Source organism: Lytechinus pictus, chromosome 5, assembly GCF_037042905.1.
Source record: "Lytechinus pictus isolate F3 Inbred chromosome 5, Lp3.0, whole genome shotgun sequence".
Classification (NCBI taxonomy): Eukaryota; Metazoa; Echinodermata; class Echinoidea; order Temnopleuroida; family Toxopneustidae; genus Lytechinus; species Lytechinus pictus.
This window is the reverse complement of record NC_087249.1, coordinates 39903835-39926607: the sequence shown is the minus strand read 5'-3', so window position 1 is coordinate 39926607 and position 22773 is coordinate 39903835. Positions and strand designations below refer to the sequence as shown.

Below are 22773 nucleotides of genomic sequence, written 5' to 3'. Positions count from 1 at the left end.
AGGAAATTCAAAGAAAAGTTTACACTTGCCAAACATCATAAAATTTACTGTATCTTACAAAATATTTGTGCGATCATGACAAATTTGATATCAAACAAATGAGTATGTCATGCCCCTTCATCACATTGCTTTGTCATCAGGAGCTGAAAAATATTTAGGTGTCAATTTTTTCCCCAAAAAATCTTCATATTGCAGACAAATTAGAAATAAAAACTTGACAAAAACATTTCATATTTGTGCTAGTTACTTCTCAACACAAACATTTCAGATTATACTTTTTGTTCAGTGGTGACATATCATGATAGAAAAAGTAATATAAATCATAGATTTGACATTTATATACTCCTATGAAACAATGTTTGAAAATATAATAAACAATCGCATACATTTGGCACGAATATTACTTTTTTTTCTTTAAAAAAAATCCAACTGAAATTTACTTTAATCCTAGCGGCATCCCAATAATGTGTAAGAGCTTAATATACTCTTCATTTTAAACCAAATTCGTCATGGTAGTATTTTTATTTCTGAAGATGTAGTAAATTTTACGATGTTTGGCAAAGAAACCAATTTCACTGAATTCCATGGGTGTATGTAAACTTTCGGCCTTAACTGTATATATATATATACCAATCCTAAAGGTGTTTCACAAGCAGCTAAGTGTAACTTAAAGTTGAACTTAAGTTCCAAGGTGGAATAACGAGAAAAATTATAAGAGGCAAGTCTTCTCTTTAAGGTGCGCCAGTACTGGGTGCATCTTGAATGGAGAGTATTCCAAATTAAGAAGAGATCCTGCAAAAGCCTGGTTGCCATAACAATGAATGCAAGGTCTGAATACAAGCAATATGGGTCTGGTCTATACATGTACAAAGCACAGGAAAATAACTCTGCATATAGTGAGGATGGCCAACAGAGTATTAGGTACAGAACGCTTTGACGAAAATGGGGATGTGGACAGTTGGGCACCCCTGAAGTTGTAACTTTAATCTCTCAGATTGGCCCCTAATAGCAGTTGATATGAATTCGTTTTAAATCAACGGTTGTATAATAAACATAATTTACAATATATGTCAGTTAATTTTGATTAAAATGTTAAAAAATCTAAATTAGAAAATGTAAATGTAAAATATTCATGACATTTCTGGTTTAGGCCAGTTCGTTAAACAAAATAGTTTTGATGCAAATGAATATTTACATATCAACTTTCATCTTGATAATGAAAAGCAGATGCTTTTCATGCAGAGTTGCTACAAAAGATGTTGACATTTTCCTTATGATAAAAAGAATCTTTATTGTAGATTATCCCTATGGAATTGTATTTCTTCATGGAATCTGATGAGCTTCCATCCTTTTTGCCTGCCAATAGCAGAACTTGATCACCATCTTCATGTTCTTCTGGTGGGTTTGCAGGACCTGGGTTTTCACGAACTGGGTTTCCTGGAGGTGGCTGTTCTTGAGGCAGTGGTTCCGGAGGCTGCAGTTCCGGAGGCTGCGGTTCTGGAGGTGGGTTTATTGACGCACGCAGCTTATATGCAGCTACAATGGTGATAACAAAAAGTAAAAATCCACCTACTACGAATCCAGCAATCATTGAAACAGAGAAACGTGCACTCGATTCTTCCACATCAACCCCGTAAAAGAACGCCCGAGTACCATCTGGAGAAAGGCAGGTGTAATTGCCAGATAGCTCAGGGGATGTCCTCCAGATCACCAAAGAATCTCTGTTGGTTAAGCAAAACTGATCTTGGCAATCACCATGTTCTTTGAAGGTATGTCCATCTGGAATCACCCAAGAAGCACCAGTAATGGAACAAGTAAGTTCCAATTGCTTTCCCGGCTGCACTGACTGGACGGTGTTGTTCGGTTGGCACTGTGGTAGACCGTCTTTGTACACATGCTCCAGGGTAAAGCCGGCCCATTTGCTTGGTGTGAGGCAGCGCCCATGGCACTCCTGACCCGCATCTAGCCAGGATGCGATCCAATTCAGGTGGCAGTCACATCGTAGTGGATTATCATCAAGTAAGATGGTCACGTGTCTTGCATGATTAGAGTCCACCATAGATCCAGGGACAGGCACAGGTTGAGGCATTCCTTTGATGCTGTTCCCATCCAACACCACTTTCGCCAATCTTGTCAAGCCATCAAATGCATGATGATGAATCTCTGAAATTTGATTATCCGATAGATGTATTTCAGTCAATACTGGTGCGTGGATGAAAGTATCTGCTTTGATGTGCGTGATTTTGTTCTCATTCAGATAAATGACACCCAGATTCTCTAGACCGCGAAAATGCTCTTCAGAAATGTCCGTGATGCCATTGCATTTCATATCAAGACGATTTAAGTTGTTCAAACCGAGAAACGTCCCGTTTTCAAGAGCATGAATCTTGTTTAGAGATGTGCCTTCAATTACAAGCTTTGTCAATTTGAGATCAGTAAAGACCTCGCTTTCCAAGACGCGCATGTAGTAGTTGGACAGGACTAGGGTCTGCAAGGTCTCTAACCCCTGAAGACCACCCGGCTCAATGTACTGCATGCCTGATATATTTAGATCCTTTATCTGATGGAATTTCTGAATGTTGCCACTGCTGAGGATGACTCGTTGTGAGTAACCCAGCTCTAGTTTCTCAATATTCTGAAGAATATTTTCAGGAATGATGCCATATTCCGGACAGGTACAACGTCCTTGAAGCTCGAGTTCAGAGCTGCTATCTGACTGCATACTAAAGGTTGAGCATTGACAATAATGTTGCCATGCCAGCGATGAGCTAAATGCTGCATACATGAGCAACTGAAATCCCGTGATGAATACTTTATGGAATCCTGCCATTGTTGTCATCAAAGCAATAATTGTGTACACATATCTGTATCCAAAATACAAACAACAAAACATTATTTTTTTCAGATTGATGTCAAGTTTAGCAATGAAGAAAAGAAGTATGAGTACCAATAGAGATACTGAGATCCCTTTCTCACTTTCATCTTAGTTGTTATGTGTATTCCCCTTAATTCAGTAAGTACTATGGTACCAGCCAATCAAATAAAATCAAATCATTTATTTCAACAATAAAAAACCTTACAAATATGTACAAAATAGTATAAAATCAAGGTGTCCAATTAATGCACAGGCGTACAGATGGAGGGGGAAGGGGCTTGGGGCCATATAGACCCCCAAAATTTTGCACGACCAAGAAAAGAAAAAAAGAGAAAAGGAAATAAAAAGACAAGGGTACAGTTTGATATTATTTTCTGAATATTATGTCTAAATCTAGAACAAAATTGTAGTTTTGTAACAAAAAATGCCAAATTTTTGCTTCTTCTTTTTCTTCCTCTTCTTCTTTATCTTCATTTTCTTTTTCTTCTTCTTTTCCTTTCTCTTCTTCTTTCTCTTCTTCTTGTTCTTCTTCTTTCTCTTCTTATTCTTCTTCCTCTTCTTCTTCTTCTTCTTTCTCTTCTTCTTCTTCTTCTTCTCCTTCTCCTCCTCCCCCAACTTCTCCTATTCCTCCAACGTCAGCACATACAGTACGTATTATTGCATGCATAATTGCGTCAGCAAATAACCTTGATTTTAGTAAACTATAAAAGCTATATACATATGATCTATGCAGGCAATCTATGAAGTATATGTACATATAGACAGAAAACGCGTATAAAAACTGTCTGAGAACTTGATTACCGATGAATTCAATCCCATGATTAATACAAATATTGATATGGGAGTAACGAGTCTTTATCTATAAAAAGTAAAAAAGTATACAGTAACAAACTATTTCTGAGAACTTATAAATGTAGTCCCATGATTAGAATAAATATTGAAACTGGAGTACCGAGTGGACTTTCACCTGTTGTTGATTTCATTACAAAAGGAGTCCTTCGGGAAGATTGATCAATGAGTAATCCTGCTATGGGCCTTATTCGGGGGGGACCATGCAGGGCCCTAGCTGGGAATGATTTTTTTTTAGTGGGGGTGCTGATGTGACTTTGAAAAAAAAAAGGTTTCTGTAAAAAAAAATGTTGGTCATTTGGGTTACATTTCTCCATTTTGTCATACCATCGAGAATTCATGGGGGTGCTGCCTATGGAATAAGAAATAATAAACGCAGCACCCCCAAGGAAAACTTTGGGGAAAGCAGCCCCGCTCCCAGCCGGGCCATGGGGGCACTTCCATTGACGAGTGGATATCATGCGCATCCATGGGGTTTCGAAAAGCAAGCTAAACGGGTATTGTTCTGAAAATGCACCCCTTAATATTGGCGTGTAAAATCCTACCCTTAACAAGTATTGGAGACAAAGAGGTACCCTTTTTTTCAAGTATTCCATAAAGTCTTTTTTTGTTAATTGGATAAACACGTATAGTTTTCCTTGCGAATTTCAGCATTTTAGTGTTTTTGACACCCTTATTACGTACTACGTAACGTGGCAGATCTCTTGAAATAGATACCTTGGGGCCGATATAATTTATGCACGCCTTTCCAAGGACCGTCTTTCGTGGGTGTCGCCCATCTTTTATGATGCACTGTACGTATGCGGGATATTTCTGAAATGTATGATAAACAAATTTTTGTTAGCTAGCATTTAAATCAATTTCTATTTCATGATATATCACATCATTTTATAAACAAAGATTTTTGATTTTTGGATGAATAAAATGTGTTTGTAGGTAATTTAAAATGCGTTTCACATGGCGCATCATTATATGGGCAACACGGTACGGTTCTTGCAAAGACCCTTTCGTGCAATCGGCCCGTTTTACGTGTTTCTTTGGACACGCATGATATCCAATCGTCAATGGGAGTGCCCCGCCCCCCCCCCCCCCGGGGGCCTCATTTAAGAAAAAATTATATGATAGACAGGCGCTTAACAGAAAAAAATCAGCTTTTTGATTGGCTCTTCCAATGAAAGATGATATTCCAACTAGATCATATACTTTTTATAAAATGGGGCCATGAGCGGCATTTAAAGAAAAGGAAAAGGGCCAAGGGGGAAAGCAATACAGACAAAAACAAAGAGAGAGAAGAGAGGGTATCAAAAAGGATCAGAAGAAAGCCGGGTTTGAGTCGATTCAATGTTATCCCCATTCAATTTGAGGAAAAATGGCGTCTAGCTATGCTATAGGTCATGTTGCCCCCCCCCCCCCCACATTGACCCCATAACTTGAGTAATAATGTTACCCGACTTCCTTTAAAATATATTTTAAAAGGAAGTCAGAGGAGCGGAGGAGGGGGGGGGGGCAGGGTGAATAAAGGGTATGTCAAATAAGGATGTGATTTTTTTTTAATTGTACACTAATATGTCCATCTCTTTACAGATTTAAGACCTTATTTATTCAATTCAATTCAATTCAATCTTTATTTCGCAAAATAAGATAAAAATACAAGAAACATCAAATAATGTGATTAGATAATAAAATAAATTGCGTGGCTTTCCATGAAGGTTATAAGAAACCTGTAAGGCTGGATCGCCAAAACATAGTAAAACGACAACAATATTGAATAAAAAAAAACAGAATGTCATATCATTATAGTAAATACAATGTAGGAAAAAGGAGGAAAAAAACAACAACAAAGAATACAAAAAGACACGAATCGAAGGAGGGGGGGGGGGTAGATATGGTACAAGTAATGCATTGATATCAACTGCGAAAATTAATAATCATTTACTAGAAAATTTTTGTACTGTTTTCTAAAGGATGATATAAATTGTGAATTAGTTATTATTTGGGGAATCTCGTTCCATTGTTTGGGACCTACATAACTCAATGATTTAGCTTCGTGACTAGACTTGATAGACCATAAATGAAATTTATTGGAAGAACGGGTATTATGATTATGAACTTGATTATTGTATTGAAAAAGATCTGAAAAAGGAGTGGGTAACAACCTCTTCTTGTACTTATACATAAATATTGCGAGTTCTTGCTTATTAATATCATATATATTAAGTAAAGACAATTTCTTAAATAAAGGTGCGGATGGTGCTAGGTAATTGGAATTGGTAATTATTCTTAAACATTTCTTTTGAATTTTGAATATTGAGTCCAATTCATATGAGGTTACATTGGTAGCCCAGACAATATTGCAATATTTTAAATAAGGGAAAATTATGGAATGGTATAGAGTTATCAGATTTTTATGAAGTAAACTATGCTTAAGTTTGTAAATTAAACCAGTATTCCTACTTATCTTATGTAATACATTTATCATATGGTACTTAAAATTCAAAAGATTATCCAATGTGACACCTAAAAAGTTAATGGAATTACTTAATTCGATACGTTTATTGTCGATATAAATGTGAATATGAGCGTTGTCAATTGGATTATAATTATTAGATTTGTCAGTATGGGTTCGTGTTAAAGATTTATTTTTATTAAAATAGATGCATCTAGTTTTATTGATATTCAGGGACAACTTATTTGCTTTCAACCAGTCGGAAACATTTTGGAGTTCATTGTTGAGGATGTGGATGGTATTATTTAAATCTTTGAGAAAAATAAAACATACTTGTGTCATCAGCAAATTGATAAAAGGTTAACAAATTAGATGATTTACAAAGGTCGTTTATATATAAAAGAAATAACAAGGGGCCTAAAATTGATCCTTGCGGTACCCCAACGGAAACATTTAATGAAGAAGATAAGACACCGTGGACAAATGTATGTTGAACCCTATTTAAAAGATAATCCCTAAACCAGTCTAACGCGATCCCTCGAACTCCATATTGATTAAGCTTAAATAAAAGTAATGAATGGTCCATAGAATCGAAAGCTTTAGATAGATCTAAGAAGACCCCAATTATATGTTCGTCAGCAATAAATGAATCCATTATTTTTTGTTTAACTTTTAAAAGAACATGCTCACAGGAATAAGTGGGTCGAAATCCGTATTGAGAATCACTTAAGATATCATTACTGTTTAAAAACTTATGTAATCGATTATATACTAGTCGTTCAAGCAATTTGGAGAAACATGGTAAGAGGGATATTGGTCTATAATTTACAAATTTATCGGGGTCATCTTTCTTAAAAACAGGAATTACTTTAGATTCTTTGAGTTTTGAAGGTACTTTCCCAGTTGCAAAAGACAGATTAAATACGTGAGCTAAAGGCAAAGCAATGGCATAAATGACACGCTTAACAACTTTACAATTTACGTTATCAATTCCACAACTTGCACTACTTTTAAGGCATTTACAAATATTAATCAATTCATTTATATGTACAGGTGATAAAAAGAAGGAACCAACCACATTTGTTCGACAATAAAAGTGAGAAGAATGAATAGATTGTGGGACCATATCACTAATATTTTTTCCAATATTTACAAAATACTCATTGAATGCATCAGATATTTCAGATGGTTGAGAATATATTTTTTGATTACATTTAAACACTTTGGGGATTAGATTTTTCTTCTTACCTAATAACTCATTAATAGTTTTCCATGTCTTTTTTATACTACTCTGATTCATATATAATATTTTTTTGTAATATTCTTGACGAGATATACGAATGATATTAATAAGTTTATTTCTAATTTTTTTAAATTTTCTCTCGTTACTGGCAAGTCTAGTTTGGCAAAATATTTTGAAACATTTATTCTTTTTTTAATTAATCTTAAAATTTTGTTGGTAACCCACGGTTTTCTATTTCTTCTTCTCCTTTTTTGTTGTTGACGAGGAAAATGTTTATCATAAAGTTTGATAAACATTTTCATGAATAAATTATAGGATTTGTCAGCATCGATACATGCTAGTACTTCACTCCAGTCAACATTATACAGTTCAACAAAAAAACTATTGATCGTTGATTCATTGATTTTCCTTGAAGTGTAATATTGGGCTGAATCATTCTTAAGAATTCCTTTGTAACAAAAAATTGGCATGTGATCAGTTATTGGAGAATAAAGCACACCCGAGATAATATCACTTTCATTTGTTAATATATTGTCTATAATAGATTGAGATGTATTAGTTACACGAGTTGGCAAGTTAATTTTTATATAAAAGCCATATTGTGCAATTGTATTCATTAAGTTGATAGTACTATTTGAAGTCATATTCAATAAATTGATATTATAATCTCCAAGTAGATATATTTGTTTGTTTTCTTTTGAAAGTTTTTGCAATAAATCGGAAAAATATCCAGCGTATTGATGAAGATTAGATTTTGGGGGCCTATAGATTATTCCAACTATAATACTTTTAACATTAGGTATAATGATTTCAATGAAAATAGATTCACACGAAGAACATGTCGGATTTAGATCATTGCGTAATTGATAGAGTAGTCGTTCATCTAAATATACTCCAACGCCTCCTCCTCTACCGTCTTTTCTATTATTATTGATAAAGTTATAACCATCCAATATGAACCGATTTTCGTTTTCTGAGTTCAACCAAGTCTCAGTTATACCTATAACAGTAAAATTGAAAGAAAGGCTGTTCAGGTACGCAGAAATTTGATCGAAATTTTTTACCATGCTCCTCGAATTAAAGTGGATAGCACTGAACTGTACCAAATTAGGGTCAATAGATTCTTTGAAGTCATCGTCGGAATAGTATTTGCAATCATTTACATATTGTTGATCAAATTCAAAATCAAGAATAGGAGCAGAATCATTTAGTCTTATTATATCTTCACTCATATTATTTAAATCATCATATGTTATAAGTTGATTGTTAGTTTGATTTACACAGTTAAGAAAATCATCATTATTGATAGAGTAGAATGGGAAAACAGAACACAAATTAACAGGCATGTAATTTTTCAACAACAACAAAATAAGTATTAGAATAAACGAAAAAACAAACAAAAAACTAACAAACAGTAAATCAAAATCACATTAAAATGGTCTTTGCAAATAGACCAATACTAAAACTGAATAAAATGTAGTTTGAAAATTGGGGGGGGGGGGGAGAACGAAACCAAAAATATAACAAAGAATGCATGAAATGCATCAGTGGAAAAAAAAATGAATATACAGTTATGTGTTCATGACTTTTTTTTCATTGTTATCATTCATTTCATTGTCTCTGTCCACTGATGTTATGTCGGTGTTATGTTCTTGTCATAATCATTCTTTCATCATAATTTCTTCAATTCTTCTTTGCTATGAATCACACGTTTGATGGTATTTACTCCTCATAAAGTTATGGATATCGTTATGTCAGTATGTCGTTATGTCAGTAGCGTAATGAGCCAAATTTTTTAAGGGGGCCAGATATGGCGTATCAGGCCAAATTTATGAAAAGTTTTGACATTTTTGTCAAAAAAATATAATTGTGATAGAATTTAACATGCATATTCAGAAAATGATATATTTCATCCTCCTTTCTTTCCTAATTTTCTCCTCTTTTGATTGTATTAGTATTTTTTTTTAGGGGGCAAGCGCCCCAACCCCCTCCCAATCTATACATGTATATAATACAGACGACTTATATTTTCAATTGAATTGCACGGGTAACACGAGTGGCCTCTTGTCGATTTTTGTCATTCAAATTATGTTTGTACTATCAATACCCCGTAAGCCTATATATGCAGATATGGGCATCTTCCTTTGAAGCTTATCATAATTACCAAATCAATTAGGAGCTCGATTGTGTTATTAAGAAAGTACCTAGGGATTTATTAGTTAATTACTGCAGATATTTATTCCTAATTCCTGGGCTCTTCCTTTGAAGCTTATGATAATTACCAATAAATCAATTAGAAGCTCGATTGTGTTATTAAGAAAGTACCTCGGGATTTATTAGTTAATTACTGCAGATATTTATTCCTAATAATTCCTAATTCCTGGGCTCTTCCTTTGAAGCTTATCATAATTACCAAATCAATTCGAGACTCGATTGTGTTATTAAGAAAGTACCTCGGGATTTATTAGTTATACTGCAGATATTTATTCCTAATTGATAACCCATTTTAGAATTATTTGTACGATTTACAAGAACAACATTATACCATGGTAATTAACATAGCTCACAATCTATGTAAAGGTTTTCATACACAGTATAATGATTGGACACCTCTGATCGCAAGAATAAAACAATATAATCATAGTTGAGAAAAGATACGTAATAATTTACTAAATGTTTATTTGTAACTCACCAAATATCCTGAGCCATGAAAATGGAAGAATTTCATCACATGAATAGAATAGTTGTCATGGAGAGCCGTGTTCATTTAAGCTGATTGTCTCGTTTTCATCAACTATTACAGTAGGCCTACATGATTATGCGCAAACATATAGGTAAGTGGAATTCCCCAGTGGTATCGATATTCATACTGGGGAAAAAGGAAGAACTTTCGAAGTCCAAGTTCAGGAAACGTGTACATGTTTTTTTTTCAATAGGTCAAAGAACTTTGCCCCATATGTTATTATACTTTCCTATCATAATGTGAATGAATCAACTGACTCGACGACATGGCGGGGGGGGGGGGGGGGGGGGGCTCCAATGGAATATAGGCTAAAACATTAAATTGAAACTGATTTAATTATGAGGTGGATATATCATATATAAACCCCTAAAAAAAACTTGGAAATCTGAGTTTGACCATCAATTTCTCCCAACTCCCAATATAACACAATGCATATTTAACATCATTCAAAAGATCATTTAATTCTCATCTTTAAAATGATACCATGCTTGTTATGATCATATGCCATCACACAAAGAGCAAGATTTAAAAGTGTTGGGTGAGGTCTGAATTGAAAATCTGCAACAACAAAAAACGAGCAGAAATAGTCATGAAGGGTCAATACAGAACATGAATCTTTTGTCGGTGTCAATAGAGATGAAAATCCATTCAAAGCAAGCCCCTGTTTCTTCATTTTTTTTTATGTTTTGTGGTTGTTTATGTATGGTTTGAGTCGTGGTTTTAAATACCCATGCATGTTTGTTTATTTGTTTTGTGTCTGCTTGTGCAGAGGTGTGTTTGATTCCATCTTAATGTTATGTTAAGGTGCATGAAAACAAAAGAAACCACTGAGAAACTCACTCATCACCACGGAAAAAAGAACAGTGACATTCAATATTGTTCATTTTACAACCTTTGAATTTTGACCTTGCCCCACATTTCAAGGCACTGCACCTCCATGTGAACCATAATCATATCATGTAGGGTATCATTTTAAAGATAATTAAATGATCCATTCATTGATATTAATTACACATTGATATTTACTAAAACCGAGGAGTGATTATCGATCAAAATCAAGAGAAACCGCTGAGAAACTCACTCATCACCATGGAAAAAAGAACAGTGACTTTCAATATTGTGTCATTTTGCAACTTTTGAATTTTGACCTTACCCCACATTTCAAAGCACGGCACCTCCATGTGAACCATAATCATATCATGTAGGGTATAATTTTAAAGAGAATTAAATGATATATTCATTGATATTAATTACACAATGATATTTTCTAAAACCGAGGAGGTATTATCGATCAAATTCAGATTTCCAAATTTTTTTGAGAAGTTTACATCAATCCAGATCCCCTTCTGTAAGAAAACTATTTTTATCCATCATGTTAAGTTATATATATGCGACGTCACAAATTATAAACACAAAAAATGCATATTAATTATCTAATTCTTTGATGGATTTCTATCAAACTTTTACCAGTATCTACCCCAACAAAAAGTTGATTTGAATAAAAAAGAAAATCCAACAAGCATAACGCTGAAAATTTCAGCAAAATCAGATGTAAAATAAGAAAGTTATGACATTTAAGGTTTCGCTTAATTTCACAAAACAGCTATATGCACATCCTCTTCGGTATGCAAATGAGGAGACTGATGACGTCATCCACTCTATTTCTTTTGTATTTTGTTATATATGAAATATTCGAATTTTATCCTCATTGTCAAGTAAAACAATGATTAGGGATTAATTCCTCCCTGAACATGTGGAATTATAGCGTTGTTTAAATACTATATGGTTCAGTCAAGTTAGTCCTTATTGTCAAATCTGAAATGAAATATTCAAACAATAAAAACAAAAAAAGAAATAGTGAGGGACATCATCGACTGTCTCATTTGCATGTCACTGAGTTGTGCATATCACTATTTTGTGAACAATAAGTGAAACTTCAAATTGTCATAACTTTCTTATTTTATATTTCGATTTTGATGAAATTTTCAGCGTTATGCTACTTTGATTTTTCTCTGTTTATTCAAATCAACATTTTTCCAGGGTGGACTTGACCTTTAAATCCAACATCCATAAAGTGAACTTCCTTCTTTAAGACAAGAGGTGGTCTGTTTTATTTTCAACTCAAGATATGCAGTCCCTAGCTGATGGGATGCAGCGCCCGGATTTTCAGATGGACATTTCGTGGGATTTAATATAGCAAACAGCACAATTATCACGTGATATTAATTCCCTTTAAAACAAGCAGAACTATATGGAGCCCCTGAAGTAACATAGCATTTTTAAAATGAAATTTCTTCCCATGACTTACAAACTCGATCAATACATTTCCGACGACGCGACGTTCCAGCTTATTTTGGTGTCCACTTCGCGCTTTCTGCAACGTTCAGAATCTATTGATCATGCTCGTCAAATAACAAAGGACAGATTAGAGGTCATTTTCTAAAGTTGGACCGGGACAGGGGGACAGCACATCGTCTTAAGATTCGGACCGGACAAAAAATTGCAAATATGTCGTTTGTCTATGACGATCGACACTGCTGTTTTGATTCACCGATTTTCGACAAATGCTGCTTTGTCATGAAGGGCTTTTGATAAAAGATTCTCTGTGTTATAGACAGCATCTGCGAAGTGATTGCTAAAATGCCCTATATATGTATTAACTCGTTCCCTCGAATGTGCTTGGGATAAGTCGAGTGAACGAATTGCCATATACCATGTCACCTTTAACGGGATTCCAGATTTTACTATCAAAGAATAAAAAAAGACACAGATTGATTGAATGCAGCTATATTTTCCTTCAAAAGTAGGCCTATATATATGCCATTTTTTAAGATTGCCTGCCTACCCTGGGTAAATCACGGCGTGGGAATGCAAAGGCGACGTCAGGATAGGTTCCCTTTTTAGATAGAGGAATCAATAATTTTCAGGATATGCTCAGTAGGTCTATTCGGTCTATGTTGTCCCCCTTGTTTTCTCCCGCCCCCCCCCCACTACTCGAGAAACCATAATAGGGTCAGTCCCCCTCGTCTACTCCAATGTGGAGCCTATTATTCACTTACACACAAATACACACACCCTTCCCATCCTACACACACACACACGCAGGGTATGGGGCCAAAGTCCCCCCATGTGCCCCTCCTGCCTCCCTTCTTGATCCACTCCTCACACACTGTATATGTTTCAGAAGAGATCGATGCCTTCTATTCCACCATTCACCATCCCCAATACAACCTTCGAGAAGAAATATGATTTTTTAATCACTAATTCATTGTTCATGAGAACATTTTTCAACATACATGTATTCAAGACAAAGCTCTGCCAAACAGTGATCTTGGTCCCTTTTTATAAAGACTTGTTTTAATAACGAAGGCACCGTTTCTATAACACTGTTTACTTTCAGTCAATCAAAGGGAATTATTTCAGTAGCTTTTAACTGGTATTGCAAATTTGTTATCAACACAAGTTTATGAAAAGGGCTCCAGAAGCATGTTCACATATACCTCCTTATATCCCCCAAGTAAAATACTGCCTTTGAAAATTTAAATTTAAATACATTGGTAAACATGTATATTGCATAATCATTGCTAGTTATTTGTAAATGACCTATTGACGTTAATTTCAATAGATGCATGATTGCTCCATGGGGCAGGGGTTCTCACTTTTGGGGCAATTGCTTCTACGGTAATATCCCTGTATTTAAATTTGTATGGCAGTCGCTTTATACAATGGTGGTAAGTGATCATTCACCTATCCCTCTCTCTCTCTCTCTTTGCTTGGCAGCTATTTGTATTTCAAACGAAAATTATATTGGCAGACAATATATCAATGTAATCAGAACACCAACATTGCTTGGAAAGGCTTTTGACATATATTATATTTATAAATATATATTTTTTCAGTGACATGGTTAGTACAATTTGAATATTTTTATGTATGCCTACTCCAAGAGACATAGCATCAGTTTCTCATTCAAGGGGAATCGAACCCAAATTAAAAGTTGTTTTTGAGAGAAAAAAAGAAACATTTGACAAATAAGTGAAAGTTTGTACGATATATCGGACAAACAATAAGAAAGTTGCAAATTTTTAAAAGTAAAAAAAAAATGGTAACCTATAAAGACTTTAAATTGGCAGAATTGGTGATATACCCGGGGGGGCCACTTCCATTCACGAGTGGATACCATGCACGACCATGGGGTCTCGAAAAGCACCCTAAACACGTAATTTCCATATTCTGAAAATGCACCCCTTAACAAGTATGGGCGTCTAAAACCCTACCCTTAACACGTATTGGAAATAAAACGATACTCTTGGCAAATATTTCCTGAAATGAACCCCTAAACAAGTACAGGAATGTTTTATTGTTACGGGTCCTTCGGTCTTCGTCTTACCTTATTTGGTTTAGTACGACCCCACCTTCTACACCTCGCGCAAATCGGACTCTAAACACGAAGTGTTGGGGCAAAAAGGACATCCTTTATTAAACATTTTAATTTTGTTTTATCATCCCCGCAAATTCGACCCTAAACAAGTAATTTTCCTAGCGAAATAGATACCCTTTTTTCATTATTTTTGTGTTTTTGACACCCTTATCACGTTACGTGCGTAACGTGCCCAATCGTGAAAAAGACATCCTTTTTACGTGTTTTTTTGGTCGCGCATGGTATCCACTCGTCAATGTAAGTGGCCCCCCCGGGGTGATATAACAGTGATATAAGGCAAGGACTACTCAAAGATTTCATTTACTCCATCCAATACATAAAAATGGCTAAATGTCTTTTTAATTCAAGTTTTACTTGAAATTATATATTTCTTACTACATAAAACAAATGTGCTACCAGAGTACTAGGGTTATATTTTGATTACTGCCCAGGGGGAAAGGCACAAATCCCTGATTAATAATAAGCATATGGTCTATGGGAAAGTTGCCCTAACCACTTGATTTACTTGCCAAGTTGCCAATTAAAAATTTACAGTCTTAGGGATCTCAATTTTAAAACAGCCATAATTTTTTTTACTGCTTGTCCAAATGCTTTCAGACTTTCACCATTCTGTTTTACTTATCTTTTCTCTTCCCTCACACAACATTCAACGAGAATGGTTGAATTCCCCTTTAAATTACTATTTCTTCACAGATATATAATACCTGTTGATTTTGAGTAGGACAGTAAATAAAATTTGTTCTTATTAGATTCAGCATCAAATTGTTACCTCAAAACAATCTTTTAACTTCTGAGGTCAAGGTCACAAAGAACAAATTTCAGTTTAAATTAGACAAGAATGCATTAAAAGGGGGAACAATTAAACTAACACTTTGTGTAGTTTTTCATACATTCTAAAATAACCATCAATAATACGGAGATTGAAATAGCCTAATGAATGCATATTGTTGCTTTGCAGTGGATCTAATGAAATACACAATTTAAATAGAATATGCATGATCAAGACATCAAAGTTGGTGCTTCTCTCATTGAACATTAAACCACCCTGCTATACAAATGAACTTCTGATGATCATGCACAGAATAGAACTCCGAACAGGGTGCCATTTCATAAAGCTATTCGTAAGTTAAGAGTGACTTTAAGAACGACTGGTGATCCTTTCTTACGCACTAAGCCATCGCCAATGAATATAACTTATAACCATAAGAAAAGATCACCAGTCGTTCTTAAAGTCGCTCTTAACTTACGAACAGCTTTATAAAACACCCACCTGGTCTATTAGACTCGATTTTGTTCCAGATTACATGCATAATTGATATTGTATCAAGAACAAGGCAAAACTATTTCATAAAAATCAAAGGCTCAAGGTCAGATATATCAGACAAGAGATGATCGGGGTTGATTTCTGGATGGTTTTCCAACAACGTACCCTCGCGATCAACAAGATATGCGTCCATGCCAACGGTTCGTGCTGCACGGTAATCTAAATTGACATTATCTCCAATATGTGCAGAGAGCCCAGGTTCAATATCCAAGCGTTCCAAAGCCATATTGAAAAACTCTGCATCTGGCTTTTCACATTTTGCGATTGTTGATGGAAGGATGAAAGCGAAATGGTCGGCAATATCGACTGCTTTCAGCGTACTCAATAACCGTTCGTCATTATTTGACAAGACACCAAGGGCAATTCCATTGCGGTTTAAAAAGGTCAACATTTCCTTAACTTCAGGATACGTTTCCCACGCTTGGCTTGTTTTGAAATCATCGAAGAGTTTGGAGGATATGCTACCAAGGATGCCTTTATCGCAATTGCATCCTGCAGCATGAAAAGTATGATGGACGACCTCGTCCCACCACTGTTCCGTTGTTTGATTGGTGGTTACCCCGAAATTGGGATGTCTCCGGAGCTGGTCTTTGTATTGTATCCGGAATTCACGATTGATGTCGGATGCCTTGATGTTGACTCCAAACTGCTTGGCAACATTCCTGTACTGATCTCCAACAGAATTCCTCACCCTGATCAGGGTATTATTCACATCAAAGGTCAGGAGTCTGTATCTTAACATGGTGCACAATGACTCAAAGGGTAATGATGATGGTGGCCATTAAGGTGCAAAATCCTTCTTGATGGTAAGATGTCCGTGAAGACCTGGGTGTAAATGAAAGCATAGAAAAGGTGACTTAAATTTCCCTCCAGATTCTATAACATATGCAATCTCTCTCTCTCTAACGTTTACTTACTTGGATTTACTTGGATGTTGAGACGTAAAGCAATATGCTTATGTGCCCCTCGTTGATTTTCTTAACTATGGTATTAATGTCTGCTTGATGGTTAGCCCATTTAACAATGCAACAATCTTATCAACCATCATGCCCACTTTTACTTATACGAGCCTAAATCTTTTGCAGAAGTACTCCATGAGTGCTTGTAATAAATTCACCGCTAATCTCAACATAAACCAATGCCAAATATGACTTTTGTACGGTAATCCATCTTAATATATTAACGAATGGATGGTTAACAAGAGATATAATAAACCCATCGCGGGGTATAAGACAGGGCTGTCCCTTATCCGCATTAATATTTATACTTTGCATTGAAACCCTTGCAAATCAGATAAGACAAAATAATAATACCATAGGTTTGAGTATTGGTTACAAACATGAAAATAAGAATACTTTTAAGATACTGCAGTTAGCAGATGATATGACATTATTTGTTAGGACAGTTATATCAGGCAATACAGCTATTAATATCATTAGAAACTTTGAAACATATTCTGGAATTCATTTAAATGAAAACAAAACAAAATCTATTTGGCTGGGAAACAACGATCCGACAAATAATATTGGAAATATATTATGGGAGGACGTTTATGTCAAGTCTCTTGGTATTTATTTTTGCAAAAAGAAGCATTTAAGTCTAGAAATGAATTGGTCTGAAGTTCTGAACAAAGAATATTAAAAATTAAACAGTTGTTACAAATATGGAAACAGAGAAACCTTACATTAAGAGGGAAAATTTTAATATTAAAATCGTTGATTATGTCGAAAATAATTTATACAACACAAGTTCTTCCTTGTCCTAAAGAAATAGTAAAGGAGCTCGATAAATTATTTTTTGATTTCTTATGGAAAGGACGACCGCAAAGGTTAAACGGACTAATGTAGTAAGCACATCAGAGGAAGGTGCCCTAAATATGTTAGATGTTGAAACAAAAGTTGCGTCGTTGAATTTATTTTGGCTTTGTAAATATTTGGGTTAAACCCTGTATGTAAATGTATGTTTGATTACTGGTTTCAGCAACTGGGTGGTATAAAAGTTATTATGAATTGTAAATATAATATTAACAAATGTTTTTTCGAAAACAGGATGCCTTATTTCTATTATAACTTAATATCAACGTTTTTCACATTAAAAAGGTATTACTAAATATTCAAGCAGATATACAGCATAATTATCACAAAGAAATGATTTGGCTAAATAAAGATATCTTATACAAAGGGAAAACATTATTTCATATGAATTGGATAAACTCTGATATTTTCTTTGTGGGGGATTTAATGGATAAGGGTTTTCTACCTATAGATAAGATTAGCGCTGAAATAGTAGTTAAGGTTTGAAGGTGGTACAGTCAGTATGTTCTTATACGACAAGCTATTCAGTTATGTGGCAACATGTCTTTTTTTTCTAATACAAGTTTATTACAAAAGAAGTATTCGGAATTTAGATCCAATGTTAATGTATATTTAATGATATTAGATTGGTTGATAGTATTATTTCATTAAGTAAATTGACAGTTAGGAAAATATATTATGAATTGATCCAAGTAAAAACCAAAGAATCTAGAGCAGAGGAATTTTGGGGTAATACCTTAGTATTTGACTGTTCACCAGTTTGGATAGATGTTTGGTTATTTAAGTTAAAGTTTGTTAAGGACAATGGTCAATTTTAATTTTAAGTTCATGTATAATATTTTGGCCCCACCAGCTAACCTTTATAAATGGAAATTAAAAGAAAATGACCAATGTTTTTACTGTGATCAAAAAGGTGATTGCAGTCATATGTTTTTCTCTTGTAACATAATGATAATATTTTGGAAAAAAGTTGAAGAAAATGTACAGAAATATATTTTGCCAAATTTTTTTTTCCAGCCATGTCATATATTATCAGGAATTTCATTTAGATCAAAAGAAAAAAATGATGTAGATATAATTTTGAATTATGCTTTATATACCATTTATAAATGCTTTGCTGGAAAAGAATCTACAAGGAAAATAATGATTCAAAGGCTGTTTAATATTTTGTTTTACCTATTAAGATATCGTTTACAGATAGAAGAAAATGTGAAATCCAGAAAACTATGTATTTCCCTCCAGAAATGGAGGCAAATGTTAGCACTGTGAATGTATTTTGTTTGATGAATAAAGAAGACCAGCAATGGTTATTTTACTTATACGAGCCTAAATCTTTTGCAGAAGTACTCCATGGGGGCTTGTAATATTTAATAAATTCACCGCTAATCGACGTAACTCAACAGACCAATGCCAAATATGACTTTTGTACGGTAATCCCTCCGTCGATTAGGGTTGGATAACGATGCATAGAAAAAGGGGCAAGGCCAACGGGCATAAAGTCCCCAAAGGAAGCACAGACAGTATCACTGGTGTCGATCCGTGACATATTACGATATAGTCGAGATAGGGGGGATCATGAAACAATATAATAGATCATCACCCCTTGTCCTTCGACAACAAGACATAAATCGACACCCATCATTGCCCATGCACAGTGTATGGTCAATGGATACGAAATACAATTTGTATAATATTTTTCGTCAAGTAGGATTTACGTTGTGTCGAGGGTCTGAGAGCATTAAAACCACTGGCACTACATGCTACAGAGATTTTTACTTGACGGGACCTGACCTAAAACACACGGGCCACTGCCCGGCGGGAGTCTGATTGAATGTGGAGCAGACGCCATGGAGCCCGGCCGCTTGTTCATGTTGTTTTATCTCTTCAATTCAGTTTCACGAAAAAAAAGTCCCAAGTACTTACGACTGTGTACAAATTTACGTGTGTAAGAGTACTGATACAGTATGAGATATGACTTGTAAGGCTGCTTACCCTAAACTAATCGTAAGAAAGAGTCTTGAACACTCATCAATCGATCGAGTCTGAGCGAATTCGGAAGAAAGAGGCGTGTCGACATGGTGCATGCACGCAGCTGATGCGCCTAGTCTTGATGTTAAAGACTCGACTTCCTGTTTCCCTGTTGAAACATGGACCTATTATGAAATAGGTCCATGGTTGAAATAACATTCTCTATATAAAAAAAAATAATAATAATAATATATTATTATTATTGGCAAAGTTCATGATGTTAATTAATAATAATGAAAATTATAAAAATGCTAAATAAGCAATTGTAACATATACAGGATGGTGATGATGATGATGATAATGATATTAATAATAGTAATAATAATAATAATGATAATAATAATAAAACTAGTAATAATAATAACAGTAATAATAATAATGATAATAATAATAATAATAATGATTACGATAATAATTATGGTGACAATGATGATGGTGATGATAGCAATAATGATGATGATGATGATAATAATATTCATAGTAATGATTTTTTTTAAAGAAAATAAAAATCAGTATATAGTTGAAATATTATCTCTTTCGAGATCTGAATATAAATTTAGGATCACCATTGAAATGAAATAAATATATATGTTACAATTTTGATGGATATTAATTATGTGATTCTGTTATTAGAATTGACAATAAAAACTCCTTAAAAATGGCTAAGATGTATTGTGCATTTTCCATGACTTTTCAGGCCAAGGTTTGTGGGTACCATATAGCGCGGTAACATTCTGCATGGCCATGGAACTCTTCTGAAGATTCGCAGGATATTTAGTCATAAATTCAAAACAGTTTAGTATACTGTACACATACAATTCATAATTAATATGGCGCAAAAGTGATGCAAATGGGTCCTGCTTGCTAAATGGCACAAGTCCACCCCAATAAAAAGTGATTTGAATATACGGAGAAAATTTTAGAAATCATACTGCAAAATATTTCTCCCTAGAAATCAGATGTAAAATAAAAAAGTTAGGACATGATTTTTCAAGTTTCACTCATTTTTCATGAACAGCACAAAAAGATATGCAAATGGGAGTCGATAATATAATCCGTCGCTATTTCTTATTATTTCATTATAGGCTTCAATTTAAATCAAAATGATTTTATTTTCCAAATCGTTAAAACATGCATAATGTAGGCCTATACACATAATCCTACGAAGCCCCAAACCGGACATTTTTGACAACGAAAAAAAAAAAAAATTATTACGTACGTACGTGGTATTATTACGTACGTACGTAGTAATTATTACGTACGTACGTGGTATTATTACGTACGTACGTAGTATTATTACGTACGTACGTAGTAATTATTACGTACGTACGTGGTATTATTACGTACGTACGTAGTATTATTACGTACGTACGTAGTAATTATTACGTACGTACGTAGTATTTATTACGTACGTACGTAGTATTTATTACGTACGTACGTAATAAGCACCTCGCCGAACCTGTCGAGGAACCTGTATATAGAGTTTGGATTAATATATGGATGTCAAATTTTTCCATTCATTTATTTCGATTTCCCCGCCTTTTGTGACTCCTGGGTGCATGTGACTACATATTCACATTACAGCACATTGAATGATCGCTATGTGAGTTTGCTGGACGATATGGGGAGCGGGGGGGCGGGGGTCACCTCTCCCACGTGTGATCGAGCTTTGTAGTCAGTTTGTGGCGTGGCAAGAATCAGAATTAACATCGTCATAAAAATCCAGGGGCCAGCATAGGCAGATCCACTACGTGGTAAAGCTTAGGGCCGCCCCTCCTCCATTGGCGACGCGAAAAGAGGGGGAAAGAAAGAAAAAAAGGAGAGCTAGGGAAGGGAAGGGAAAGGAAAGAGGCAAATAACAATAGGGAGACGAGTGAATGAAAATAAGATGAGGGGAAAACTTTGAAAATAAAAAAATCTTGATCATGCAGCTACATAGTATATAATTTTTTTGCTCTTGCTCCGCGCTCTCGTTGCCTGTTATGAGATAGGCCTACATATCTTGCTCAACATGCTGAAATGGAGATAAACAACACATATTCAGCTCAGACATCGAGATTTATTTATTTTGTGTAATTTACAAATTCATTTTTAAGTGCTCTGTATTTTTTTAATGGTCTGCATCTCGAAATATCTCAGCTCGAGCTTCGCCCACGCGCATTATTCATGTGGGAAAATATATCCTTTTCATGAAAATACGACTATAGAGAATATAGGCCTATCCTATTTTGGGATTTAAATTTCAAACTTTGCGCACGCATCAATCTGCCTATATCGTGATCATAATTATTTTAAAAAAAGTGCTTAGAATGTCCAGTTTTTATGTCCGAATATCAATTTTTTGCTTTTTTTCGGGCACTTTAATCTTTGAAAGGGCACCGACAAAAGTTTAAGATTTAGATAGCAGTATAACTAAACAATTTATTGATGCGAGCGGAAAAAGTTTGAGATCGAGATCTAAAAACTGAAAATTATATTTTTTAATTATGAAAAGGATAGTTATCTTTCTTTATGAATAATGCGAGCGCGAAGGAATACAAAATATGCAACTAAACAATAATTGATGCGGCGAGCGCAAAGCACGAGCGGAAAAAGTGTGAGATTTAAGAAAACGGGATACTCTATTTTGTTACTATATTTATTTAACCTAGAAACGGGACATTCTAAGCACATTTTGTCATCATATGAAAAGGATAACTATTATTAGTTCCTCTACCCAAGGGCGAGCTGAAAATATTGTTAATATTCCGATCTGAAAAAAGAGACAATAAGGATTATGAATTCATAAAAAAGATTTTTTTTTCATTTAATAATAGGCCAAATGAGAACGCGAAATTTTGGAATTCATACAGAAGTATTCTCACTAACCAAAATGCAAGCGCGTAGTGCTAGCTGATATATTTTTGCAATCAGACCTGAACAAAAGGGATTTATTTAGCATTTAATTATTACGTACGAACGTAGTATTTATTACGTACGTACGTAGTATTATCACGTACGTACGTAGTAT

General features: G+C 34.6%; 2 protein-coding genes across 3 annotated transcripts; both read right to left on the bottom strand.

Moving 5' to 3' along the window:
- Positions 1 to 43: 43 nt before the first annotated feature.
- On the bottom strand, positions 44 to 10253 carry LOC129260216 (leucine-rich repeat-containing protein 4-like). 2 transcript variants are annotated; one of them, XM_064100378.1, is made up of 3 exons: positions 10106 to 10253; positions 4442 to 4537; positions 44 to 2864 (listed from the first exon to the last, which is right to left on the bottom strand). In XM_064100378.1, exon 3 carries the CDS (start codon positions 2837 to 2839, stop codon positions 1235 to 1237), a length of 1605 nt encoding a protein of 534 aa, XP_063956448.1. In that variant the 5' UTR covers positions 2840 to 2864; positions 4442 to 4537; positions 10106 to 10253; the 3' UTR covers positions 44 to 1234. The 2 variants fall into 2 exon arrangements, with proteins under 2 accessions (XP_063956448.1, XP_054754215.2); XM_054898240.2 differs by lacking the exon at positions 4442 to 4537.
- Positions 10254 to 15853: 5600 nt separating this feature from the next.
- On the bottom strand, positions 15854 to 16741 carry LOC129260217 (haloacid dehalogenase-like hydrolase domain-containing protein 3). Its single transcript, XM_054898241.2, has one exon. The coding sequence runs from the start codon at positions 16661 to 16663 to the stop codon at positions 15938 to 15940; it is 726 nt and encodes a 241-aa protein (XP_054754216.2). The 5' UTR covers positions 16664 to 16741; the 3' UTR covers positions 15854 to 15937.
- Positions 16742 to 22773: the final 6032 nt, after the last annotated feature.

Bases quoted from the DNA above. Each gene is read 5' to 3' on its own strand.
- LOC129260216 (XM_064100378.1), bottom strand. From the start codon at position 2,839: ATGACAACAATGGCAGGATTCCATAAAGTATTCATCACGGGATTTCAG.
- LOC129260217 (XM_054898241.2), bottom strand. From the start codon at position 16,663: ATGTTAAGATACAGACTCCTGACCTTTGATGTGAATAATACCCTGATC.